This window comes from Aspergillus neoniger (assembly GCF_003184625.1).
Source record: "Aspergillus neoniger CBS 115656 unplaced genomic scaffold BO87scaffold_12, whole genome shotgun sequence".
NCBI classification, from domain to species: domain Eukaryota; kingdom Fungi; phylum Ascomycota; class Eurotiomycetes; order Eurotiales; family Aspergillaceae; genus Aspergillus; species Aspergillus neoniger.
The window spans coordinates 186,873-211,820 of record NW_020291140.1 but is presented as its reverse complement, the minus strand read 5'-3'; the positions used below and the strand labels follow the sequence as shown (position 1 = coordinate 211,820).

General features: G+C 47.6%; 14 protein-coding genes across 14 annotated transcripts; 7 read left to right on the top strand and 7 right to left on the bottom strand.

The window, feature by feature from the left end:
• Positions 1 to 128: 128 nt before the first annotated feature.
• Positions 129 to 1,804, bottom strand: BO87DRAFT_434043 (general substrate transporter; the record flags this gene model as incomplete). Its single annotated transcript, XM_025627694.1, has 3 exons — positions 129 to 838; positions 895 to 1,590; positions 1,657 to 1,804. The coding sequence occupies 3 exons, from the start codon at positions 1,802 to 1,804 to the stop codon at positions 129 to 131; spliced, it is 1,554 nt and encodes a 517-aa protein (XP_025480841.1).
• Positions 1,805 to 2,269: 465 nt separating this feature from the next.
• On the top strand, positions 2,270 to 3,362 carry BO87DRAFT_434042 (Mmp37-domain-containing protein; the record flags this gene model as incomplete). Its single annotated transcript, XM_025627693.1, has 4 exons — positions 2,270 to 2,642; positions 2,676 to 2,771; positions 2,855 to 3,046; positions 3,304 to 3,362. The coding sequence occupies 4 exons, from the start codon at positions 2,270 to 2,272 to the stop codon at positions 3,360 to 3,362; spliced, it is 720 nt and encodes a 239-aa protein (XP_025480840.1).
• A 205-nt stretch (positions 3,363 to 3,567) lies between these two features.
• BO87DRAFT_434040 (uncharacterized protein) lies at positions 3,568 to 4,707 on the bottom strand (the record flags this gene model as incomplete). The annotated part of the gene is made up of 2 exons (XM_025627692.1): positions 3,901 to 4,707; positions 3,568 to 3,593 (listed from the first exon to the last, which is right to left on the bottom strand). The coding sequence occupies exons 1-2, from the start codon at positions 4,586 to 4,588 to the stop codon at positions 3,568 to 3,570; spliced, it is 714 nt and encodes a 237-aa protein (XP_025480839.1). The 5' UTR covers positions 4,589 to 4,707.
• Positions 4,708 to 5,096: 389 nt separating this feature from the next.
• BO87DRAFT_424859 (uncharacterized protein) lies at positions 5,097 to 5,630 on the bottom strand (the record flags this gene model as incomplete). Its single annotated transcript, XM_025627265.1, has 1 exon — positions 5,097 to 5,630. The coding sequence occupies one exon, from the start codon at positions 5,628 to 5,630 to the stop codon at positions 5,097 to 5,099; it is 534 nt and encodes a 177-aa protein (XP_025480838.1).
• A 1,163-nt stretch (positions 5,631 to 6,793) lies between these two features.
• Positions 6,794 to 7,796, top strand: BO87DRAFT_415044 (TMEM53 family protein; the record flags this gene model as incomplete). The annotated part of the gene is made up of 2 exons (XM_025626666.1): positions 6,794 to 6,808; positions 6,945 to 7,796. The coding sequence occupies 2 exons, from the start codon at positions 6,794 to 6,796 to the stop codon at positions 7,794 to 7,796; spliced, it is 867 nt and encodes a 288-aa protein (XP_025480837.1).
• Positions 7,797 to 8,637: 841 nt separating this feature from the next.
• On the top strand, positions 8,638 to 9,952 carry BO87DRAFT_306028 (uncharacterized protein; the record flags this gene model as incomplete). The annotated part of the gene is made up of 6 exons (XM_025619347.1): positions 8,638 to 8,825; positions 8,898 to 8,997; positions 9,049 to 9,117; positions 9,175 to 9,238; positions 9,321 to 9,838; positions 9,905 to 9,952. 6 exons carry the CDS (start codon positions 8,638 to 8,640, stop codon positions 9,950 to 9,952), a joined length of 987 nt encoding a protein of 328 aa, XP_025480836.1.
• A 261-nt stretch (positions 9,953 to 10,213) lies between these two features.
• On the bottom strand, positions 10,214 to 12,261 carry BO87DRAFT_434037 (MFS transporter; the record flags this gene model as incomplete). Its single annotated transcript, XM_025627691.1, has 5 exons — positions 10,214 to 10,755; positions 10,808 to 11,621; positions 11,677 to 11,828; positions 11,892 to 12,060; positions 12,118 to 12,261. 5 exons carry the CDS (start codon positions 12,259 to 12,261, stop codon positions 10,517 to 10,519), a joined length of 1,518 nt encoding a protein of 505 aa, XP_025480835.1. The 3' UTR covers positions 10,214 to 10,516.
• A 1,043-nt stretch (positions 12,262 to 13,304) lies between these two features.
• On the bottom strand, positions 13,305 to 14,187 carry BO87DRAFT_375538 (uncharacterized protein). The gene has a single exon (XM_025623068.1). It carries the CDS (start codon positions 14,025 to 14,027, stop codon positions 13,665 to 13,667), a length of 363 nt encoding a protein of 120 aa, XP_025480834.1. The 5' UTR covers positions 14,028 to 14,187; the 3' UTR covers positions 13,305 to 13,664.
• A 294-nt stretch (positions 14,188 to 14,481) lies between these two features.
• BO87DRAFT_405897 (class I SAM-dependent methyltransferase) lies at positions 14,482 to 15,478 on the top strand (the record flags this gene model as incomplete). The annotated part of the gene is made up of 6 exons (XM_025625967.1): positions 14,482 to 14,531; positions 14,587 to 14,697; positions 14,762 to 14,815; positions 14,853 to 15,016; positions 15,132 to 15,370; positions 15,413 to 15,478. The coding sequence occupies 6 exons, from the start codon at positions 14,482 to 14,484 to the stop codon at positions 15,476 to 15,478; spliced, it is 684 nt and encodes a 227-aa protein (XP_025480833.1).
• Positions 15,479 to 15,600: 122 nt separating this feature from the next.
• BO87DRAFT_27508 (uncharacterized protein) lies at positions 15,601 to 16,152 on the top strand. Its single transcript, XM_025618917.1, has one exon. The coding sequence runs from the start codon at positions 15,765 to 15,767 to the stop codon at positions 16,047 to 16,049; it is 285 nt and encodes a 94-aa protein (XP_025480832.1). The 5' UTR covers positions 15,601 to 15,764; the 3' UTR covers positions 16,050 to 16,152.
• A 199-nt stretch (positions 16,153 to 16,351) lies between these two features.
• Positions 16,352 to 17,828, top strand: BO87DRAFT_305754 (O-methyltransferase; the record flags this gene model as incomplete). Its single annotated transcript, XM_025619335.1, has 3 exons — positions 16,352 to 16,594; positions 16,661 to 17,230; positions 17,298 to 17,828. 3 exons carry the CDS (start codon positions 16,352 to 16,354, stop codon positions 17,826 to 17,828), a joined length of 1,344 nt encoding a protein of 447 aa, XP_025480831.1.
• Positions 17,829 to 18,340: 512 nt separating this feature from the next.
• Positions 18,341 to 19,660, top strand: BO87DRAFT_395991 (dioxygenase; the record flags this gene model as incomplete). Its single annotated transcript, XM_025625222.1, has 3 exons — positions 18,341 to 18,531; positions 18,585 to 18,858; positions 18,914 to 19,660. 3 exons carry the CDS (start codon positions 18,341 to 18,343, stop codon positions 19,658 to 19,660), a joined length of 1,212 nt encoding a protein of 403 aa, XP_025480830.1.
• Positions 19,661 to 20,004: 344 nt separating this feature from the next.
• On the bottom strand, positions 20,005 to 21,489 carry BO87DRAFT_27494 (uncharacterized protein). The gene has a single exon (XM_025618916.1). The coding sequence runs from the start codon at positions 21,163 to 21,165 to the stop codon at positions 20,218 to 20,220; it is 948 nt and encodes a 315-aa protein (XP_025480829.1). The 5' UTR covers positions 21,166 to 21,489; the 3' UTR covers positions 20,005 to 20,217.
• Positions 21,490 to 22,588: 1,099 nt separating this feature from the next.
• Positions 22,589 to 24,140, bottom strand: BO87DRAFT_356548 (uncharacterized protein). Its single transcript, XM_025621377.1, has 5 exons — positions 23,820 to 24,140; positions 23,711 to 23,740; positions 23,553 to 23,653; positions 23,110 to 23,498; positions 22,589 to 23,050 (listed from the first exon to the last, which is right to left on the bottom strand). The coding sequence occupies exons 1-5, from the start codon at positions 24,022 to 24,024 to the stop codon at positions 22,624 to 22,626; spliced, it is 1,152 nt and encodes a 383-aa protein (XP_025480828.1). The 5' UTR covers positions 24,025 to 24,140; the 3' UTR covers positions 22,589 to 22,623.
• Positions 24,141 to 24,948: the final 808 nt, after the last annotated feature.

Here is a 24,948-nt window from a genome sequence, read left to right as displayed (position 1 = left end):
ACCGTGCTGCCCGTCATCTTCCCGCAAAGTGCCAAGACTTAATCAGGCCCCTTTGTCCATACAAAATATGCTACTCCCAGAATGACTCCAATTCTACACGTCCTGCGCAACAAGATATTTACACCATATTAGACAACTTCCACATGCGAGGAAGGCCCACTATTCTTCCCACCCACGAGAAAATCATCATCACCGTGCCGCAGACCCGATCGCTCACCATCGAAAATGACAGCTATCTCTTCCAGCGTATGACCCTTCGTCTCCGGGAAATAGAAATAAACAGTAGCTAGTATCCCCATAAGAAAGAGACAAAACACAATGTAATACCTCCATCCCAAGTTCTCCATTCCAATCGGGTTACAGAAAGATGCAAGAACAAGTGATCCGTAAACGGACATCATTTCCACAGCCAGGCCCTTCGAGCGGAGCGAGTAAGGGAAGATTTCAGTGGGGTAACCTAAGAGCAACGGAGTCCAGGCGATGTCGTAGTGGAAGTAGACGACGAAAACGCAGACGATAACGACGTACCCTGCGGGCTTGGAGCCGGTCTCGCTGTTGAGGGCTGAACAAATGGTCCATACTATGAACGAGATGAGCATGCCTATGCCACTCCAGAGGAATAGCGTGCGGCGACCTAGTCGGTCGACGAGAAAGGCGGCCATAAATGCGGCGGCGAAGTTGAAGAGTTGGAGGAAGCCGTTTATCAAAGTCTGCGTGTATGAAGATGTGATTCCGACAGAGTCTAGGACTAGAGTGAGGAAGTAGGAGACTACAGCTATGCCGTTCCATTGTGCGAAGGTGCCGACGCATATTGCAATGATGGTTCGTTTCCGGTTACCTTTGTTTTCATGTCAGTATTGATGCCCAAATCTAGGGGAGGAGGGAAGGGACTACCCGGTGTTGCAATTAAGGCGGACCATCCGGTGCCTTCGAAGCTCTTTTCCAGTTCGATGGCGGTTGTAATATCAGCGATCTCCATTGCAACCAGAGGCGAGGGCTCTTCATCCGGATCCTCTTGGCCCGCATGGTATCTTTTTAGAATATCCGTGGCCTCTTCAATTCTCTTTTGGGCTACCAGCCAGCGTGGGGATTCTGGAACCCAGTACAGAAAGGCTAGCTGCACCAGAGGATACCCTGCTTGCAGGATGGAAGGCACGCGCCATGACCAGCTGCTAGATAGAGCCTGTGTTCCAAACGTGCACCATGATGATAGAATGGCACCCAAGTAGTACATCGTCCAATACGCCGAAGTATACTTACCACGATGTGTAGGGTAAGCCAACTCCGCAATTAGCATTGGGCTTGGTTGGGAGCTGAACATCCCCCCGATTCCAATCAAAATTCGGGCTACTATGAACATGGCCAAGTTCACCGACGCACACTGGATAGCTGCGGCAATGCATATGATGATGAGTCCAGCTAGCAGAATCGGCTTGCGTCCGTACCAGTCGCAGAGGTTGCCTAGGAAGGGAAGAGCAATGACGCTTCCGATAGACTGCGCCGCGACTATTGTCCCCAAGAGGCTTCCCGTGGGATTGTTGAAGTAGTCTTGCCATTGTTCCAAAGATTGTAGTCCGTTCATCAACGACCCTGAAGTACGTATCTTTAGCACCTGGAGTAGCACAAGTGGCTATTACTAGTATTCGTAGTTCTTACCATCATAGCCAAAAGTGGAGGATGAGAGCAAGGGTACGAGAAGGACTAGATTCAGCCGTAGTAAATGTGGTTGCTGAAACCAGTACTTATCCGTCACTGACAGTGCCGCTGCAAGCGAGCCACCTATGATTTTTGATTCACGTGTCATGTTTTGGCCGTGGAAGTCTCTACCTGTACACAGAAAGTCAGGGGAATCCGGGGTAAAATAGCGTGAAAAAAATAAGGTTTCAATTGCCTGGGGTCCCCGCATCCCTCATCCGCTTCCTGTTGCCTGCATAAGGGCATCAGGTCTACCACGACGATCCCTTACATTTCATTACTCACTGTATCCGGTAAATCCTCACGAAAATTGGAGAGCGAACGGGAAAAGAAAGGAACAGAACCCAATAAAATAGAACAGATAGAATATGAGTAAGTTGCGAGCCAATGAGACCCAAGAAAACGTAATGATATACCTATTCAACGATGGTTGAACAAAGTAATGCTTCATACTAAGAGCGTACCTAGCACACGTTCATTAACTTGGCTGAAGTATTATAATAGAACTCGGACCCATCTGCTTGGAACAGATAATAACGCCATCATCAACTATGTCACACTTTGTAAAGTAATAATGCACCGAGAGTCTCCTCCCCGCACAAAGCTGCAGATCAGCAAGGCGCAGATCACCTGGTTTGGGGTTTCCGCAGGGGGTACGGTACCCACCCCCGTGACTTGGGCAAATCTGATACATGATATTAGGACGCATAAGCTTCGAATCTGGGGAAGAAAGGAGACACAAGTGCGCATCTGCGTTCTCATACGACAGGCGGATCAAGTCAAAATTTCCTCTGCGATTAAGGTAGCACTCTTATTACTACCAGAAACATTCGATGAGCGAGACCTTCACGTAACGATAGCGGGCATCTCGTATCTCGGGGACCCGAGGATGTCATTTGGAGGTGACGACCCGCGAAAGGTGCAGAATGTTATAGAACACCAGCTGGGTGAGTTTCGCAATCTCTATAGCACATTTCTAGGTGGATTGGATTATGTTTCGAGCGTTGGATTTCACCCTAGAATGCAGCAGTTCGTGGATCCATCTGTGCGCGGACGTATAGTTCGTGATTTCCCCAGTGTGTTCCGCGCAAAGCTTCATTCCAAATACCAGAAGACATATCCTTCGGCAATAGCTGCGCAGAGGTCCAATTCAAAACAGTTGAGGAATTGCCCCACTACACCCTCGATGTTCGACTTGCTATGGATACTGGTCTGCGACAGGAGGTCCATCAGGCAATCCAGCAAACGGTGGGCTGGCCGAGTTTCACCCAAAGCATAAAGAGTGCTGTTACTGCTGGGGTTGCAAGGAGTTGGAGATATGCTGGAGGGAAGAGACGCAAAGCTGCGCTTGGTACGCGTTAGGAGGTTCGCGAGCTAGTGGTGAACTAGATACGTTGAGCTGATTGTATGTCAAGGAAATGGGTGGTAGTTTCCTATTAGCTTTGTTAATCCTGCGCTAGAGGTTGGATACATTAGACAGGAATGAAATGCCGACGCAAGAGATTTAGATTACAATGAGAGTGTCAAGAGTTGCAAGACCAGCTGTGACTAGTATAGATGACATCAGCTATACCACATACTTTGTCACTACGTACATCTTATTTCCAGTGATTGACCCGCCGGTATTCACTCCGTCATCATGGCACAACCCTTTCCAAACTCCATAGAAGGTGGGTACCCAATCGCCTCACCCAAATCCCCTAGATGTTGGAACAATCGCGAAAATCCACTTTCCCCAATAGACCAATAGATGGACGCGCCGGTGACGCGTGGACGTCACATAGATCAGATGAGATGATATCACATCGGATAAGATTAGATTACATTCCAATTATCTGAGGCTGAGTTGGGGACAGAGAAATTTTGAATTTCTCAGAACACGACGACAGACCGCCAACCTAAGACAGCCATCAAGATGGCTTTCAACTCTTAAATATAACCTAACGCAAGAGGATCCTCAAACGTATCAAGGCAAAGCACACAGCCAAGTACCTTCACACAGTTCATGGGCAACCATTTTATCTCTTCCATTTCGTCGCATATCATGACGGTGAAGGGATAGAGTGGTGAGTGTGTCATAATAGACACGGAGTGACTCCTAGAAGCCGCTGGCTGAGTCTCAAAGTCGGCACTCATCCCGCCATCGACGCACAGTCGGGGCAGGACAATCGTAGCTTTTGCTGGGCCGATGTGGAATAAACATACCTTCCCGGCCTTCTGTCTCTCTGACAACGTAGGAACGAGAGTCAAAAGATCTGTGTGAAGGCGCATCCACGAGGTACGCTGCGGTCTCTGGGGAATACTCCCTCTTGAATATACTGGGTGCCCCGAAATCCGCACGAATAGGAACGCCATCTCTCCCGCCATCGGAATCGGAGACAATAGACCATTCATCACATTCTGAGTCGGACAGGGAAGGACTCATCCCCTCGCTGCTATTGTAGCGAACTGCTGTTTCCTCGAAATCCCTTTTTATCCTTTCGAAAACGTAAGCCATAGGTGAATCCGCTGCAGCAATACTAGGCATTCCATTTGGGAACCTATCGAGGACAGACAAGGGATTGTCGCCAATTCTTCTGTAGGTTGCCAACGAGTCATCAGTCACAGTTGCTCCCCATGGATGGACTTCTTCACCCCAAGAATTGAGCATAGGCGCCTCTGTTGGGCGTACCCGGTTAGCCAATAATCGAATATGTCGGTTCGGATACTTTGGGTCTGCGTCGCCAAGGACTATTTTGAAGGTCACTGGGGAATAAGAATGTGAGACCGTCAAAATGTACATTGCTGTCTCGAAGGTGTCCATATATTCTTCACTGATACTGAAACATTCTCTGCGAGGGAACCACCATTTTAAACCTGATTTCCAGTGTTCAACTAATGCTTCTGTGGCCATGGTGGACTCTATTCTCAGCTACGCTTTGGCTTGAGGCCGAAAGGTAGGTATGATTAGGGTGTTTCTGGGCGGTGAGATACAGGAATGGTAACTAGGAAGGTGAATTAGTTCGAGATCTGAAAGCTTAATATACTATTACTGTAGGTGCTATTAGTAAGTGAAACTCTATGAAACTTCCATCAACATGGATATGCCTCGGTCGGTACTTCCCCAAATTTTCAAGAATAACCATAACCTTGGCACGGGCCGCGATATCGTCGACTTAAAAGTGGTTTTCCAGATTTGCAGCTTTGCAACCATTTGAACAAGTTCCCCAAGTTTCTGTCTTATTACTGCACACAGTTGGCTATGGATGGCGAAGACATCAATTAGCTGCTTAAACCTGTAATAGTAGATATTATGCTTAGGGCATGGGCGATTTCCGACTTGTCATAGTTGACATGTTGTTAAAGTTGAGACTGAGGGTACCCGTCTGAACAACCCTGACACAAACTGCATCTTCCCTGATTTATTCTTCTTCAGAAGTTTCTACAGAATTCACGTAACGGTATCCATTGTTGGTTGGCCGGTAGTTGATTTCGACTAATGGTACTGTTTCAACAGATACCCCTGAATCAGCGCCACTTTCATCACTGTCCATGGCACCGTTAACTTGTGTGTCAAGGGGAGAGTCAGTTATACGATCTTCCCATATGATAAAGGGAGAGGTTGTGATCGTCTCGAAGTCTGCCTTGATGTAATCCAATGGCTGATACACGTTACTGAAGGGCTCATATGTCAGATAGTCATCATTGTCATGTCTTTTGTAGAACGTCATTATATCGCCGATCAAAGTTGCTCCCCAGGGAAAAAGTCTTTGTACGCCGCCGCGGGCAATGATCGGTGGTATAATTACGCGTACTACATCTTCCAATAAATCCAGATAACAATTAGGGTGCTCAATATCAAGTTCGCCCACAACTATATGGAACGTTAAGCGGGAGTGCACATATGTCACTGTGACGATGTCAACAGGCCCACTGTAGGTTTGGTAGTCTCTCATGACTGAGATACTGTATCCTCGTTCAGTTGGAAACCAGTCCTGAAGCTGATATTCCCAATATCCCTGTAGTAGCCTTTGTCTGTCGTCTGTGGACGTGTTATTTTCGGGTTCCATTTCTTGTGACGTTCAGTAGGACACTGGTTGGGCTCGGTAGTACGGTATCTTCAGTGATTCAGCCGTTGTACAAATATCCAACAAATGGCGGTTTGAGTCTCCTTAAATGGTTTGAGGTGATGCAAGTACAGACTAGGGTGCGGACCCTTCCGATGATATGGAAGGGATTGATCGGCACCTAACTAAATTATCTGTTCTTGAGCACTGCATCGGTATCTTCCATCCAGCTATCTCAAATGGCAGACGTCCAGATACAACCAACAACTTTGCAGAAGTGTAAGGCAGAATCTAAACATTCTAAATAGGCAAGGAAATACCTGAGAGGTGATCTCTCGCCGCTTATAATACATCGGTCTGTGCGCCTCCATTTCAGTCATCTCCAAGTACTGCACACTGTATTATAATCCTTTGTAAAAGAAGAAAGATTTCTGGGTTATTTTGCGATCTACAGTTAGAGCGACTTTAGATAGAGGATAATAATTGTCCGAATTTACCCAAGACCGTCAGTCAAAAATGAGCTCTTCCCGAATTCCTACTGACCAATCCGAGCGCTCATAGCTAGCATTCCACGAGAGCATCCTCCCGTCGGACCCACTTTCCCTTGATTAGAACTCCAGACAGCCGAAAGCAGTGTCAAGTCTGCCTGGGTTCTCGCATCATACGCCTCAGCCTAGAGAAGTCACTAAAAGTAGCACGGCTTTGTTTTCGGCTCGCAACAAGGGAAGAATAAGGACGCAGCCTCTTATGTTCCGTTCACTTAGTACACACTTCAGAATCGTCGAATCTCTGCATGCCGTCCGATTAATAATCTTAAAGCAAACCGAGGTCCTAGGCCAGTGATGATTAGAAAATGTAAAAGCCATCCCCAACATCTTTGCTGGCAGAGCAGACATTGGCGGGCGTTTTGGAACTAAAAGTTTCGACAATGGTGTGGCGTTGATGTTTCAGAAAAGAAAGACAGTCACCAGGATAATTTTTTTCGTTTCAACGCCAACAGTTTCCAACGGTCGCAGCTGCTCCAACTCTTTATTTAATTCTTTTCCATAAGCATGAACGTCCTTTCCGTGCGAGCTTGAAGTTTCACACACTCATTCATTTATTCATTCAATTAATGAGTCATTGTTTTTGGTAAACATCAATTGCACATAACCAACCACCGCCGCTTGTTGTAGGGTTTAAACAAACCAATGCTGTCCACAGAGTTTACTCCTTTTGTCGAACCGCGTGTACCTACACCATGGCAGAGTGAAAGTCAAATCTTCCGGAAAGGAAGAGCCAACCACAATCATCATCTTCGGCTGGGGTGACGGTATGCCGAAGCACGTTTCAAAATATGCCGATGGCTTCCATGATCTTTACCCGTCCGCTCGGATTCTTCTTGTACTGTCAAGCACCTTTCAGGCTCTGAACCAACCTCTTGAAGCTAGAATACAAGACATGATGCCGGTTATTGACACTGTTTTCCCTACTCCAACGGGAGACGGCAGCAATGAAGAGCGAGTTCTCCTGCATTCGATGTCAAATACCGGCGGTATATTCTTGGCCGCTACCATAACGGCCTACCAAAAACGTCATGGCGCGGACAAAAGACTACCCCATGAGCTTGTTATTTGCGATTCAACACCCGGCGGGCTTTCCATCTTCACACAAGCCGGCCGCTGGTCGCGGGCTATGGCTGTGGGCACATCCAAGTTTTTTCCATGGCCTTGTATGGTCACGCAGGCATTGTGGCTTGCTATCCTCTGGGTTCACTCCGGGCTGGGGTGGCTGCGTGGGCTAGAACCTTCTGGAGTTTGGGCTGATCGGGTAATGAATGATGAGTCGGTCACAACGCGAGAGTCCAGTCGGCTGTACTTGTACTCCAAGGAAGACGAGATTATAGGTTTTGAGGACCTTGAAGAGAATGTTGCCCAAGTTAGGACCCTAGGCTATCGGGCGGTTGACCTCGAGCTCTTCGAGGGCTCACCACATGTTGGCCATATGAGGCTACATCCAAAGCAGTATTGGGGAAAAATCTCGGAGTGCTGGAAAGCGGCCATAGTTCGAAAATAATAGTTCGATTCGCCACCTAGAAGAGGCAGCCTTTCATACATTGATAGACAAAGACGATTAAACGTGTTTTCGAGGGGCAGGGGGGCATCTGTGGAATAATAGAACTGTTGCGTGACCGTCACAGGTAGTATGTCGCCCAAGTCTTTCAAATTAACTAATGACTTTAATAAATCTAGACATATTTTCACTATACCGTTCTTCAATGATGGTTTGCTAGTTTGTTTACTTATCTATTTTCTCGTAATGTTTCGTGTGCTGGAGTGAGATAAGCAAATAGAACATGTTATTATGATTAAGTCACTTCATGGATGGAATCGAAGTTATATAATTGTCAATTAGGTATCATCGATACTAGCTGAATTTCCTGCCACATATCTTCTGTTATTCAGGAAAATGTATTTCCCCTCTCTTTATTTTTTTCCGAGGGGCACATTGCTTTTCAGACTATCCTAGCCAAGACTACAAGGGCCTCTCCTTACAGCCCGGTAAATAGTACCAAGATCCGAGGGCCGCAATGTCGGGGCGAAGGATGGGTAGACTCACTACTACGTATAGTCTTCCAACCAGTCTCGAATTGATCACGTTTTATCAGACGACTGTGGAATACGTCCGATCCAACCTGTCAAACTTCCCCAAAGAACCCTTTTAGGCAAATGTCCTAGATCTGCGCATACTTATGTAAAGGCGGACATTTACCGACATCGGAAGATCTCCTCATCGGAAAATGCCCGTGTTAGCACCAGGTCCCGGCATAGAACTTGATGCAATTAATAAGCTTTAAGCATGAAAATACTCCATAGTTCACATAGTACCAATCGCAAAATCTGACAATATACTGGATATGGATTCAAAAAACCGCGTGTACCCCTCCTTCAGTGACTTGCCGTTGAAGGAAGATGGCCCTCCCGGTAACGCTTGGGGCCTTTGGGGTCCTGACGATCAGATCGGGTCTCTGAATCATCTTACAGACTCAGCAGTGGCGAGGGCAGCAAAGGAAGAGATTCGAACCGGAACCCGGGTGTCTTTGAAGTATGTAAGCTACTAGTAACTCATCGCCGCCGCACCGGGAACGTCTGGGTCTGTTAACGGAGAAAGTCATAGTTGGGCTCTGAATGCTTCCTCATATCCTCACTTGACCCGCAAAACACTAGAGCTCAAATTGATCAATAAGGTGCCTCTGAAATTCGCTCATGACGATGAGGTAGGTCTACCAGATTTCCTGGAAATAAATGGTTTACTGAAGATAAGGTAGTGGTCGTTCAACCCACAGTGCAGCTCCCAGTGGGATGGGTTTCGACACTATGCCTACCAGAACGAAGAAGTGAGCGGAAAATAAAGCCACAAAATTTTGGTTATATTCTGACAGGCATGGACGCAGCTCTATTACATGGGTCGAACGGCAAAGGAGTTCGAAGCATCCACAATCCCGAACGGAGTTCAGCGTATGAGTCCTATATGTGTAATTTGTTTGGAACATACGCACGAGAGCAGCAGGTTGATACTAACGACAATTATATGTCGCAGACATTGCAGAACGAGGTATCGCTGGACGTGGCATACTTCTCGACTGGTACAAATGGTACCACGACAAAGGCCAGACTGTGGATGCCATGAGTCCTCATCCCGTACCGTTTAACCAGCTTATTGAGGTACTTAGGTATCAAGGACTAAGTGAGGAAGACATCAGACCTGGAGATATCCTTATAATTCGCTTCGGCTATATCAGTCAATACGAAGGTATGAGCGAAGACAAACGAGCGCGACTTGATGCGCTGTACAGGAAGCAGAAGCCCGAAAACATCGGGGTGGAGCCTTCCGAAGAAATTTTGAGGTTTTTCTGGGATAAGAAGGTTAGCGCCGTTGCAGGCGATACGCGATCGTTGGAAGTTTGGCCTTGCACACAGACCCAATGGCATCTTCATGAGTGGTTGCTTGCTGGGTGGGGAATGCCTATTGGAGAACTTTTCGACTTGGAGAAGTTGAGTAAAACCTGCCGTGAAGCGAATAGGTATAGTTTCTTTTTTACAAGCGCTCCTATGAATGTGAGTCATTCCCGTTCCAATGGAATTATACTGTTGGCTGAGTCTCACCGTACCTATAATTTACAGGGTCCCGGCGCTGTTGCCAGCCCTCCGAACGCTTTTGCATTTTTCTGACGCCTTTTCGGGGACTTCAAATACCAGTGAGAAAACTGGCAAACTGGTAGTATGGCAAGCTGGTGGCAAAGCATGTCCGGGATCGTACATAGTGCAGATTGAGAGTTATGGAATATCCCGTGACGGAGAACAAATTAAACCTACTTGGACCGTTAATCATGCACAGGAATTTTAAGTTGTGGATACCTACATGCATCACGAACCAAACGCCATCTACCATAAAGATCTACATCAGATATGCAAACATAGAAGCCGTTAAGGGCCGGATTGGGGAATCAACAGCATGAATCAGACATATTGTATATGAAAGACATCTTCATTGAAGGATTCGTCTTGCTATATGTCTCTTTCGGAGAATAGAGAAGACAGGGTCAAGAAAAATATACACCCGAGATCAATGAGTACAGGAACGCACTCACATAACAAACACGCCCATCCTTAATGCGTCTTCTTTGATTTGAGCTCCACCATGCGAAGACATGTATTGAGTCACAATATTTAATGACAACCAGGATTTTCATAAGGCAAGGAGGACAGAGATCGTTTGCAAGAAGACCAGGGTTTTTACAGCGTGTACTTGAAAATAGGGCTCTTCTCGCCCATGGCTGCCAGCTGATCCGGAGTATAAGTCTCACGAACTTCACTCTCAGAAACACCGTCTTTGTGCTGGTTCAAGCGCCACAATGCATATTCAAGTGAACAAGCTGCAATAATTCCCATAGCGATAATCCCAAGTGACACACCGTATCCGACCACATAGTGGGGAGCTTGATTATCAAGGAATACATTTGTTCCAATGAAGCCTGGCGACGTCAGTGATGATTATAGGTGTCCATGAAGTAGATTAAAACTCACAAGCAGTATTTGCTGCAGCCAATAGCCAGGCGATACCAATCGACCTTTTCCAAGACTGGGGAAGGTTGTTCCCGGTCCAGGCCGAAATTCCAGGCAGCAACGGATAAATGCCGATTTGTGCTAGAATGATCGCAAAATACATTGGGCCTTTGTAGGCGTCAACATTAGCTGACAATATCAAGAGTATTAAGAAAGATACAAGCAGCAAGGCCATTGGAGCGACAATGATTGGGAAACGCCAAGTAAACCGATCAGCAAGTCGGCTACTCAACCAACTAGAGACAGCACCGCAGAAGTACGGTGGAATCGTCAATAACTGGGCATCCTGCGATTCGAAGCCCAGCTTGTTGGTGATTGTAGGCATTGTGTAGGAGAATGCCGCATTAGGGGCGGCGTTGACCATGCCCATTAGCGCCCCTAGAAGGATCTTCCAGTCTAGCATTGTATTGAGCAGTAATGACCAGGAGAACTTGTCACCTTCTCCGGTGGTGGACCGATTGCCGCTCTGTCGGAAGCGAAGATCGAGATATTGTTTTTCTTCTGCTGTGAGCCATCCCACCTTTTCAGGACTATCTGGTAGCAGAAGTGGGAGGAACAGGCTGAATGCGGACGGGACAATACCCTCCAATATAAAGATCCATCGCCAGCCTGCAATCCCGCGAATGCCGTCCATTTTCGATATTCCAAAGGCTAAGAGGCCACTGAATGCTCCCAAAATGGCCGAAGCTGTGTATAGAATAGCCAAACGTTGTTGGATGACATTTGGCGGGTACCACTGTGTAACCAGATAGACAGCGCCAGGAAAAAATCCCGCCTTAACACAAAATGCGTGGTGAGCATGTGGAAGCCCACGATGAGGGTGAGCTTACCTCACATATGCCCAACAATACGCGACATGCGGTTAGGCTTGCGAAGCCTTGAACAGCACCCATACATGTCATCACGATGCCCCAAGTGAGAACCTGGGCTGCAAGCCAAAAGCTTGGACGTGTTTTCTTGAGCATTACGTTTGACGGGATCTCTGAGCCAAATCCAGAACCATTAGCAACTGAGGTGATCCGTAGTATCATGAATCCAGACTTACCGAAGATAATATAAGGAACGAAGAATAGACTGCTCGCAATGTTGTACTGGTTCCCAACAAGGTTCAGGTCCCTACCCATTCCCTCGATTTTCGCGTTACCCAGGTTCGAAGGGTCAACGTGCGAGAAAAGGTAAAGCAATCCGAGAACAGGAATAATATGTCGGTCAATCTTCGTATTTTGTCAAAAAGATATTAGAGTGTTGACTGAGAATCATATCATATTCACCTTTCTTATAACCTGCTTGCCCCGCTTTCCTTCATACGCACGTAGGATTGCGGCCTCTTCGTCCGAGAAGCCTGCATAGGCAATAGATTCAAGATGCGCGACATCAAGACCTAGCTTTGCTTCTTTTCCAAGATCCTGCTCCATTGTTTTGCAAAGTCCTTATGCCACTGGTTACAATGATAGCGGTATATGCTGTGGAACACGGAGCCAAATCACCGCGAATAATGAAAATAGTCTCCATAGATGCTTAAGAAGGGATAGTCCGCTCCCCCTTTATTTCAGACATAGAGGCTAGTATGGCATGAATAAGGGTATTGGATCTGGATACCCGCGGGGTATGTCCGCTTCGGATAACATCCGAGGAGGGCTTTCTGGAGAAGCCAGTTGCCTGACCCATCGGTAAGATACCGGAACACAGTCTGGGAATAAAGCAGACTAAGCGTTACCCCTTCTGTTAGTTATTTTAATCACTAATCAGCCCACGTATCATGTCATGTCCTCGATAGGTCATTAGCAGAGATATACTGTTTGTGAAATTTTCTGTCGGAAGTGTACTTGTTGACACTTGGCAGACGCAAGATCTAAATGCATTACCACCACTCTCATGGTAATGTCGAAAGCAATCTTATTTATCGGAGAAATGTATTGCATGCTCTATAAAAGCTCCAGGGCGATCTCAAATATAGGATCGAGATATGAGTCGTGGTTAACAACCGTTGAATCAGAGATGTCAGGGTCTATGTCTGCTCATTTCCCACCAAATTCCATGTCAGAGGCAGGATAAAGCGTATCACTTCCTCAACAGAATACTCACTATTTAAGATTCATATATTGTAGCCTGGAGCTGTCCAAAAACTTCCAATCATACGGGGCTGGTCAAAATTGGTTACTTGGTCATTCAGATGACAACAATTTCGTCCAATCACTGCCGATATCTCGCATTACAGTCAAGAATCCAGTTTCCGAGGGTTTCGGTAAACAGAAACCAGCCAGGGTATGTATTGCCAAACCTAGGCAAAGGAAAGGTATGGTATTTCTGTGTTACCTTGAGAAACGCAAACAGCCATACGTTGTTGAATGCTAGAACATACCAGGACCCAACAAGCCGAGACCGCACTTCCAATCCTTTCACGGCTGAGTCAATTCACTATCTGCAAGTTTGATGATCTCTGTTGCATCATTTTTAACGCACATATATTGTTATCCCCCATATCTGCCGGTAGAGCCGAACTATCTTCTGAGCCTGGCTATTTGGAGCTTTCTTCTATTCTTCTACTCTACTCAGCCCATATTTCATGTGTCATCCGAGCAGCAACAGCCCGAAACGTGCTATAGGAATTATCCTAGTGCTGAAGATACATAAGCGGCAACAGGAGCTCCAGAGCATATTTCGGGTTCAATCTGAGTAGTAGAAAGACGATACACCCGTATCACAATTTCATCGGGGACATCGCACTCCCCTGAAATAATATATGGGGTGGGCATATTCTTCAGGTTCACGTATGAACAAAACTGCCATGCATCTAGTCGCACTTAACCGCACAAAATCAACCCAAATACGGAGTGATAAGCTCCCAAGCAGCCACCCACTTCTCCTCGTCGTCAAGCTCCACCATGATCATGACCTCCAGCTTCTTCTCCTCTTCATCACTCATTGCCAAATCACAAATCAGCCGTGCAGCAACTTTCTTGTTGTCGTAAGCGAAAAATAGCAAGGAACTGTTTATTTTCTTGCATTTTTGGCGGAAGAAAGTAATTTTCTCGACGGCGCGCTCAAAGTCCGTTCGGTCGCTACCAGCTTCCAAGCGAACATAGTTGGGGTTGAGTACTTCTTCACAAAATGAACGAGCTTCGCTTGGGTTTCCGGTGAAGATTCTATCCCAGATGGATTTGAATTGCTCGGGTGTCATTCTGAATGTTGGCAGCTCGTAGAGAAGATGAATAAACCGTTGTGTTGTGGTTTCAGGCTTTCGCGAAGTAAGAGTGAAAGAATTACACAGTATGTTGCTTTGGCATGATGGCCTTCTAGCGATTTATAATCTGCTTTTTACAGGCTGAAGAAGAAGTGAATGTGGCTATGGTGTTTAGCAGGGTCTTATTAAGGCCAATCCAGCACCATTTAAACGATAAGGCGTCCCGTCACGCCTTGCGAAACGACCAGATAAAGATCATCGCTCCGCTCCCGCGGGATTATCCGGAATCTAACAAGCACAGTAGACACAGCTTACGCGTAGCAGCGTGAGCCATTAGCCAATCTACGCACGTGAATACGTGGTCGGACCGGCAGGGAAATATAAATTAAGCAGTACAGTTGTCGCTGACTGCGCTTACTTAGCTGAGCTGCCCAACATCTCCACTATCACAATGCCCCCACCAGAATATGTTCTCCCACGGGACTATCTTGACAACAATCGGTACGTGCGAACAGCTAACTGACCAGCATGGCCACACTCGAAACGATGGGGACAGTATCAAACTACAACACCATCTCACGACGGAGCTATTCGGATACCTCCTGCACCTAGACATACCTCTCCAGAACGCGAATCTCAAAATTGCAGACATCGCTGCAGGAACCGGGTAGGTTCTTATTTTGCGACTATCGGAGTTAGTGGTTGGCCAGTATACTGAAGTTTGATTGTAGAATCGTTCTCACCGATTTAAGTCGTCGTCTTCCTTCGTCAGTGTACCTTGATGCGTTTGACTCCTCATTAGACGCCTTTCCGCTCGAAGAGAGAGTTACTCCCTCGCAATGTTGGTTTATATAGATGGGATATTAAAGTAGACGTACCGACAGAGCTCGAAGGAGCTTACGATGTAGTCCATGTCCGCAATATAGTATTTGTGTTATCAGATGAGGAGATCGAGGACGTTCTCAGCAAACTACTTAAACACCTAAGTATGATCATTTATAAGTGAAACCTCGCTCTTTGCCGGAGAGACTGATATCCCATGGTTATAGAGACTGGTGACGACCTTTAATGGGGAGAGGTGGATACCCACTCCCTTCATAGATAAGATTAACGGCGAATGCAGCACCGCCGCCATTGAGGAAATAGTGCGGATCACTCGCTCCGCAGACCCCAGGCTGGTGCCTCACTGGGTTCCTGAGCTGCCGCGGTTATTTGAGAGTGTTGGGCTCGTGGATCTTAGGAAAGATACCCGTGAAGGACCCGGACACATTGATTATACTTTTCATGAGTGCGTCTTGATGGTACACGATATGATTGCTCGGAAGACAAGTAATGAGGGGGTAGGACGGCGTTTGAAGGAGATTCTCCCGGAGGTTTGAAAGGAAACATTCAATGGGGCATTTCATGTATGGACCAGGCAGACTGTTATTGGAAGAAAGCGTGAATGAAAATGACAGTAAACGTGGTTTCTATGGTGGTCGCAGTGACTCAACAGCAGGTAAGACTAGGGGTTGGGTTAATGAATTATTGGAGGACATGGCGTATTATTGATTTATGGAAAGATAAGTAAAAATATCACACCAATAGAAGGATGAAGTCTGGGTAGTAATAAGACTACTTCGTAATCAAGAATCACTATCTAGATGCGAAGGAATGCTCTTTCGAAGCATACACCCTTCGGGCCAACTTCAGCAGCGTGATGTGCCGCCGTAAAAAGCGGGATTAATCTTTGCCATGCGCAGAGCACGCTTCCATAGGTCCCACGCTGGTTCTAGAAGCTTCGTGTTCATGTCAGTTGTGTGTGATCAATGTGAGCTTCAGGGGCTTGACAAGAGATCATGCTGCGCCAGAGTGGTATCACCGCCATGCATACCAAATGCGGAATGCAGATCAGTGGTTCTTTCAACCACGTCGCAGGAGATGGTTAGAGAGTTCAGGGCGTGCACGGACCGCATCGGGTTCTTGGGTGGGTCATACGAGCCGCTTAGCTGGGTCGCAATTTTTGTACCCTTTACTTAGGATATTTTCGCATGATGCAGTCCAAACGAGGTGGATCACGAACGAGGTCGGCTTTCACAATGAATCTTAGCGATGTGCTTTCTCGAATTGGAAAGTGGCTTTGGTTCACAGCCTGAGGGTTCCAGCGGTACTGATGCAATGTCAAGAGCATCACTTCCTGTTTGAGTGTGTTGACCGTTTGCAAAACAAAGGGAGGATTGCAGTGAATGGTAGCTATAAAAGCTGCATCTTGCCATAATGCTCTCTGGAACTCTGGACCGAAGGAAATCACTCAGCAGTCTCCTCCCGGATACTATTCCAATATGGCTCCGTTGAAGCAGGGCATTGAGGCCCTTGGCTCTACTATCGCTGATCTCTCGAAGTCTCTCGCCAATCAGCTAGAGACATTGAACCAGCCAGAACCATCATTCGCGATCGATTCTCCAGCATCCTTACCCCAAAGTGCAGAGATCCAAGGCACTCGGCTGAAGCTCTTGGAAACGCTGGAAACCCTTCACCACCTTATTGTCGGCCCGAGTGACTTCTGGTTTCAGCAAAGCATGTTTGTAAGTATACAGAACAGCAAGCACCTTTGTTCTTCAGAATACTCCAGACATACTAACGCAGATTAGCTTAACCATGCACTCCTCGCCTTCGATGTGTTCAATAACTTCAACTTCTGGGACGCCGTCCCTCTCAATGGCTCAGCCAGCTACGCCGACATTGCAAAGTCAACCAACTTGCCCGAGCAAATTGTGCGACGAATCCTCAGATTAGCATTCACAATCTTCGTTTTCGCAGAGGAAGCCCCTGGCTCTGACCGAGTAGTGCACACGGCGGCTTCAGCGCACATTGTGCGTTCCCCGTTCGTTAAGTCATATCTCGAACATAATATGGAGGATGTCCGACCGGCTGCTACTGTGGGAGTAGATGCTTTAAAGAAGTGGTTTGTTGGTCAATCCGAGCCTCCCGAGGATGTTGCAGCCTGCGCAATTGCACTGGCGACATATGATGGCCATCGGATTGGTAGAGATCTGTGGTATCTTCTCGATAACTCTGAGCGACCCGGTCAGCCAAAAGGGTTCCGAGCGAAGCGCTTTGCAGAGGCGATGCAGGGGCTTCGAATGACGAGTGGAGTTATGACTGAGTCTGTCTTGAAGCAGTTCGACTGGGGTAGCTTGGATGAGGCAACCGTTGTTGATGTGAGTTTTCCCCATCCCGTTATTATTACGTGGATAATATCAGAAGCTTCATACTAAAGTAAACCAGCTTGGAGGATCAGCCGGCCATATCAGCGTTATTCTTGCTAAAAGTTATCCGAAACTCAATCTTGTTGTGCAGGACCTCGCCTCGGTGCAGTCTGCCTTCGACGAAAACATCAATACCACTCCCAATGCCTCACGCATCAAGTTCCAAACCCATGACTTTTTCGAACCGCAGGCTCTCCCTGCAGGCGTATTTCTGCTCAAGTCAGTCCTGCATGATTGGTCCGACAAATATGTGTCGCAGATTGTTCGTAATTTGCTTGGCGTCCTAAAGCCAGGAAACCATTTGGTGGTTTTTGATTTTGTCATGCCGGAGGACTATGACGAAGAAACAGGCGCGAAGCCCCCATTGCCTGTAAGGAAGTTGGTTGCATCGATGGACATGCAGATGTTTGTTGGCTGCAATTCCAAGGAGCGGAAGGTGAAGGACTGGAGCGATGTTATTAAGCGAGCCGACAGCCGGTTTGAGCTGAAAGAGGTTCATGTACCTCGAGGATCGCCTTTGGGACTCCTTGACTTTGTGTTTCAGGGGTAGTTTGCATTAAGAGTGGTCGATATGAGACCGCTTGGCTACCGAACGTATTCTTTTGTTCGGTTAGTGGACTGTGTGGGTAGAACTGTAACGCTTTATTCTTTGAAATTCACGACCCAGGAGCAAATTGAAGAACAAAGCCCAGTCAAAAGTTGTTCATCCACCTGAACTGGGAGCGTAGGTCATATGCTCAGCTTTTATTTTTGGAATACACCAAGGAAACCAAGCTTCGAGCCGATGGAGGTGTGATTGGTTCGTGGCCCGGATCTGACCGGCAAAATGGGACGCCTGAAACCAGCCCAAAGAGGCTTAAGCGCCAGCTCCTGCAGCTACGCCTTGATAACAAGATTACCAGCTGACGGGTCACATATATCCTGTCCTGTATCCAGTTATAATCTTTTCCGGGAGGTAGATTGGGCGGACTGCGGGAAGCGGCTATGCGGATGAGGCCCTGCCCCAGCTTCTTCCTTGGACCCGCACAGTACCTAATTAGGAGAAGAGCATCTACAACAACAATGACATCGAAAAGAAAATATACCTGGACCTTCAGTGCGCCGTCCACATCAACAGCAGCACCTGAGAGTGCGAACAAAAAGACCCATTGGGTGAGAGATGAAAGTCAAACCGAGGAAGTCAAGGGCTTTCGGAATCCATGGGAGAGTTCGCGCGACTTCACCTTCCCGGAAATATTCAAATCTATGATCAGGTACGCACTCTTTCTTTGGTAACAGCATTTGAGGGGCTGACAAAGTTTTGCAGACACAAGTTCTTCTCAGGAAACAGCCAGAAGCCTGACACCACTCTATCGACCGTACCTGTAACAAAGCCAACATTTCTCCCAGCTGCCACATGCCCCGACTTGCTGCGTGCAACATGGCTAGGTCACGCCTGCTACTTCGTTGAATTCCCGAGTGGTCTACGCGTTCTCTTTGATCCCGTGTTCGAAGATCGCTGTTCGCCGTTTTCCTGGATGGGACACAAACGATTTACGCCTCCACCGTGCGACATATCTGACATCCCGATCATCGATTGTGTAGGTCTTAACACCCATGCTCCGTCTGATGATGCCTGACGTACGAGTTGTGAAGGTTGTGATTAGCCACTCTCACTATGACCATCTTTCGTACCCGACAGTTCTTGAAATTCAGAAACATCACCCATCAGTCAAATTCTGCGTACCCAAGGGCCTTAAAACGTGGTTTGAGTACTGTGGCAAAGATAATGTCATTGAGCTAGATTGGTGGGAGGATGTCTATCTCGAGTTGACCACCACGACCGACAATAACACTTCAGACTCCACTTCAATCCCACCACCCCACGGTATCTCAGGCACAGCAACAATCTCCTGTCTCCCCTGTCAACATACATCCGCGCGCACCCCCTTCGACAAAGCAATGACATTATGGGCCTCCTGGTCCGTTTCCTCCGGTGGAAAGTCGGTCTACTTCGCAGGTGACACAGGCTATCGCGTTGTTCCACACCTCCCGAAGGATGTTGATGACTGGGGCCCGGAATACGCCGATCTACCAGTATGTCCAGCATTCAAGGAGATCGGAGAGTTCGTTGGACCGTTCGATCTTGGACTCATTCCGATCGGAGCATATAGACCACGACACGTCCTGAGCACTGTTCATTCAAATCCCTATGATTCTGTGGAAATACTCAAAGATACGAGATGTAAGAAAGCTATTGGGATCCATTGGGGGACTTGGGCTGTTGCCGAGGAGGATGTAATGGAACCGCCACGACTGTTGAAGGATGCGCTGGTCAAGAGCGGTCTACCAGAACAAGGAGTGTTTGATGTGTGTGGCATTGGTGAGAGTAGGGAGTTTTGAGATGAGAATATCCGGAGTGGTGTTGTACTTTTTGATTTCACCGTCTGGGCCTTATACATATATATCAGCCGCTTGATTATGACATTAAGAAGGATTGGAAGACTGAGTTTATCTTTGTGTCAGACGATTTAGGCAAGTGCTACCCGCAAATACTGGGATATATCATAATCAGCTTGTCGACCGTATGATATGGTGTAATATATGGTAATTCTTTATAAATGGGTTTATCTAAGCGGCGTTTGTACCGCTAATATCTATCCTTGGAGAGAATAACATACGGATGCATCCAGTCTTCGGACTGGAGATCTATAGTACAATTCATTTCTTTTGACTATTTTTGTATTCTATTTGATTTATCCTCGTTCCCTTCGCAAGTAAATGTTGCCTGCTCTTGCACTTAAGAAACTTCAAGATGCCCTTACCAACTCGGTACTGTAGCAAAGCTGATCACGCACGCTCGTGGACGTTGAACAGCGGAAGCAGCGGCACAACTTGTTGACGAATATATCGAGTAAGCACATTCCTAATCTTCCTGTCCGAGACTTAGGCCGCCCTTTCTAAGAGCCCGCCGTGCCACCCTGACCAACGGAGGGGAACGGCATTGCATTCCATCGCACTCGACGCAAATGCCTGGCAGGATCCTTGATGGCATCCCGCCCATGGAGCCACTTATGGTTGTCCAGTATGACAATTGACTGTTCGGGTAAGTCTGTCCCTGTCAGGTGTAACATGGACTGAGGATTTTTTGCCAGCTCATTCAACGCATCCTTCAGCTCCTCATATGCTGCCGCAGCCCTGGGGTTCATGGGCTCTATCAGGTCTTCCCGGAACCTCACTACCAGCGATTTATCCATCTTGTCCAATCCAAGGATGCTCCCCATTATGTGCTGTTTATCAGGATGCTTAGAAAATTCAGGAGGAATTTTGATTTTGAACTCCGGTTCGAATAGAGCTTTCTGTACAGCCGGGGACAGGTGATGCGCGAGCTTGGCAATCGTCATGAGGGACAGGGTACCCCCACCGTAGCGATCAGGCTGCAGAACTTGAAGCGCAAAGTATTTCGGGGGTGCGCTCTCGTAGCTACAGTCAGTGTGGCACTGGAACTCATGCATGGTTTCTGATTGTGCGAGAGGAACTCGTGTCTGCAGGCCAGCAGAGCTGGGGCGAACATCCCAGAACCAGCCTCGGGAAGCGCTGTGGCGTGTAGGAGGCCCATGTCCGTGATGAGCGCAAAGGTTAAGTATTATGCGCTCCAGGTATTGGCTGTCGTCATCGGGAAACTGGAGGCGTATCTTCAGAATGCCGCTGGTTAGGAGATGATGGTGGATGTCCCCCACATGGGAACGACGCTGGGAGTCGAGCATCTCACGAGCCGTCACGGAAGGTATGCTTGGCGTGACTTTGGCTGCGAATTCACGACATAGTGGACGATTTTCGGGAAGATGTCGCGTGGAGCCACACCTTCTAGCTCTCAAACTATCGACTGCAACTTTGATCCTTCTCATTGGGGCCAGATTCAGCTTCGTACGACACGAGAAGAGTCGAGAACAGTCAGATAAGAGTTAGAAGAGCGTCAGAAGAGAGTCTGAAGATGGTCGGAGGATGGTGAGAGGATGGTGAGAGGATGGTGAGAGGATGGTGAGAGGATGGTGAGAGGATGGTGAGAGGATGGTGAGAGGATGGTCAGAGAAGGGTCAGAGAAGGGTCAGAGAAGGGTCAGAGAAGGGTCAGAGAAGGGTCAGAGAAGGGTCAGAGAAGAGTTAGATATAGCGCACAAGAACGTATCGTGATATACCTCGCCTGGTATGAATCGATGTCAGCCTGTAGGAACTGAATCGCAAAGCCTGCCCGAGGTAGTGTCTGCGCTATGATATTGTGCCTCGAAATGGGTGACTGTGAATAATGCTGAAAGGGAAGGCTCGTGTTACATTCTACAAGAAGCAACTTCGAGAGTTAGTAGGGTCTGGTTGAGTGGCTGACACACTTTGCAGCCGACAACTGAGCACACCCCAGACTTGTTGAATAGTGTGATTATGGGAAGCAATATGTGGAGAAATTGTGTGTGTCCGATCGCAGTCATCAAGGCAAGGGTTGAGGCACCTGTCTGCCTTGGACCATTTCACGAGACCCTAGCGCTAATCAGCAGCAAGTCGGAACAGTGTATCTCTTGATAGATGTCCCTTTATCCGGAGAATGAACTGAGTGTTACCACGTATAGGTGGAGTCAGAATCATCAGTAAATTAAGGGCCAGGTGCCTCGCCGGAATGAAAAAGAGAAATTGGACTATACGTTTTCAGAACCATGCTGCCAAACATTACCGCCTGCTTCTACGCCCGCGATCTTTCCTGTTGAGGGAGGGAGGTTGGTTTGCAGGGATGATGGAGAAGGATCCGAGGCCAAAAGGGATATTGTTTTGGGGGGTTAGGGTGTGATTCAGAGGATCGAGACAGGATAGGAGTAATGGTTTATTTAGTGGTTAACGGAAGATGTATTTTTGGCTTTCGAATGTATCAACTCGAAATAGGGTACCTCGTGACCGTTGAAATATATTTCATGCATCGCGAGGTAGTATTTCCCTGTTGCACTCGGTTGCGTCGACAATTGGTTTGCTGAAGATTCCAGCCACTCTATGAAGTTCATAATCTAAGTTTCCACATGGCACAGATCAAATTTGTACCTGTAAAAAAAAGGGGGCGCCGAGGGGGGGAGAACTAACGATGAGGCGTGTGGCTCAGCCTTACCCGCTCAGTCCGGCGTACCTCTATTTCGCCAAAGCCCTTAAATGGTTTTCCACTGCGACTGCAAAGCTCCGAGATGTGACAGGTCACATTAACTGTTATGGCTCATAGTCTCAAATAATGTGTGTAACTCTATTCTCTAAGTATGTCGCAAGTATATTTCTAAATATAACCAATTTTTCCTTGAAACTCCTAACTCTAATACCGCGCTAAGCAAGCCCGGATCAATTCCGACCGTCAGCTTGTGCTCTATGGAGACTCGTCTGAGACTCCGACTTTCCCGAATTTCTCAGGGCATCATGGTCATGATCTTCATCGCCAATTTTAGACCAGATTGTATCTGTGCCCTTCAGCCACGGCCTCATAGGATGTGAGCGCAATGCATCAGACTGCCCTGAGCGATGTGGTTGCTCCGAGTCCTCGTATGATGGTTCGCTGGGCTTGGAGCCAAAGCCGAGAGATTGCTTCACACTACGCGGCAGTCCTGATTCGATGATGAGTTTCGACAGGCAGGGTACACTGAGAATGAAGAAACCGCAGGTCATTTCTCCGCAGGCCCAGAATAGTAGTGGGCCGATGAGGTACATGGTATCGGTTGTGTTGGCGAAGGCGACGGTGTGGGAGAGGCGGAAGCATGCGGCGACGGAGGCGCTGGTAGAGGATGATGTTAGTTGGATTTCATTGTCAAGTAATGAATCTGAAAAACGCACAGTATACCGACGCCGAAAATGATTGAGACTCCGATTTTCTTTTGCCAATTCATTTGGAGACGCCAGATGATTCGCTGTGGGAGAAAGAACATGGTGATATCTGAGGCGACCTGGACGCTGGCAGAGGTGAGCATCACGTCCGGAAGGGAGTAGCATTTGCTTGGAAGATAGAACTTCCAGATGGCTTCGTGAGGCCTGCATTGCATGTTTAATAATAGGATGCACAGCACACCCCATACACATTGCAGTGTTATCACGGAGACACATCCCCACCAGAAGGCGTTCCTTGTGCGGTTGAGAGGGACGAAGATCCTGCACCAATCTAGTAGGATTGCAGTCTTGATGAGAGGCAGGACGGCCGAGTAACAGCATCCGTAAATGAGGATTAACTGCCAAGGTAATAGTTAATCGCAATGCCGTTTGCCTTCCAAGGATCAACGTACGTAAAGAGGCCTTATGAGGTCTCTGTTGTGTAGATTCCAGGTATGAACGTAATAACCAGGGGTGTAGATCAAGGCATACCCTGCGTAAGCTGTACCCCAATAAGCACCCTAGATGGGAGATTAGATTAAGTACAAGCTAGTAGTAGAGGAATCAGTGTCAAGCAATACATATGCACCAATCATCAGCACTATTGGAACAGGGAATTTCAGTTAGTCTGGCTCCTTCAGTGGGCAATGGAACATGAAGGGTGTTAGAGCATCACTCACCTTCCTCGATACCAACCCTTCTATCCAACCATAATCGAGCAAAGATTCGCAAGAGAAAGCATATTGTGAGTACCACGGTACAGAAAGTCGTTACCACCCAAGCCAGCGTATTGCTATTCGGTGGATTGTCAAAATTTGCGGTAACGCCGGACGGAGCTGCCAGAGCCGGCTCATCGAGGAGAGTCGCCAGTGCTTCTGGTGACATCTCGCGCAAGACAGGTTGTCAACAATGGCACAACTTCAGACATGTTCGAAATCCGAGAGAAAACTTAATGGTTGTGGGGTGTCGAGGCTTCAAATGTCACTGCGCATAAATCCACGCATGAACTGTTTGATCGTCAGTGTGATAGGCCCAATTTTTGCGATTATGGACCGCTCAGGGGGTGCCGCAACTTGGTGCCTGCTACTAATGCAAGGCACACACACACCATTCGCCTGGGCCGTGGACTGATTTTGACGATGCCCTTTTTCGGGATGGTCGCGCTTAGCGCACTTGGTAGCTACGTCATTTTAGGGCGATATAGGATGCATGCTGTATACTGCATGAAGGCTGGAGGGTACGGAGTACGTTACATTTTATAAACGAGTAATCTAGCCCAGATACCTTGCTCAGAGTTTGAATAAGATACTTAATGTTGCGTACCGGCTGGTCGTGTGAATGACCTGGCCTGTTGATCACGGCCTCTCAGTTTGCGGCACACGACGCCCTGTGGAGATGAAAGGATCACAGCTTATCGCTTTCTGGAATAGTGACAGGAACGGCGTGACACTTAATCTAATAGAGTAGGTGCAGTGGGACACCAGGATAAGCGATGGGCTCGCCTTGCACCGGAACCCTGCCGCTGTGGAGCCGACTAAACTGCGACTAGAGCATAGACAACTAAGAAAAGAGTCCGCTGTCGTTGGTAGGACGCTAACATACCGGAAACGGGCCGTCGAGACCACAGACTCGCAGTAATAGTTTGACAGGTCCCAGGTGGCTTGGATCGTTTGTGACAGCCTCGTTTTTGACTGCGCAAGCCGTCCGAAATGACCCTGTTGAAACCCGACCTTCGCTAAATGGAAGGAGTGATGGCTGCATTGGCCCCTTGTTCCCTTCATATCACTTCTGTTTTTTATTATGTGTAGA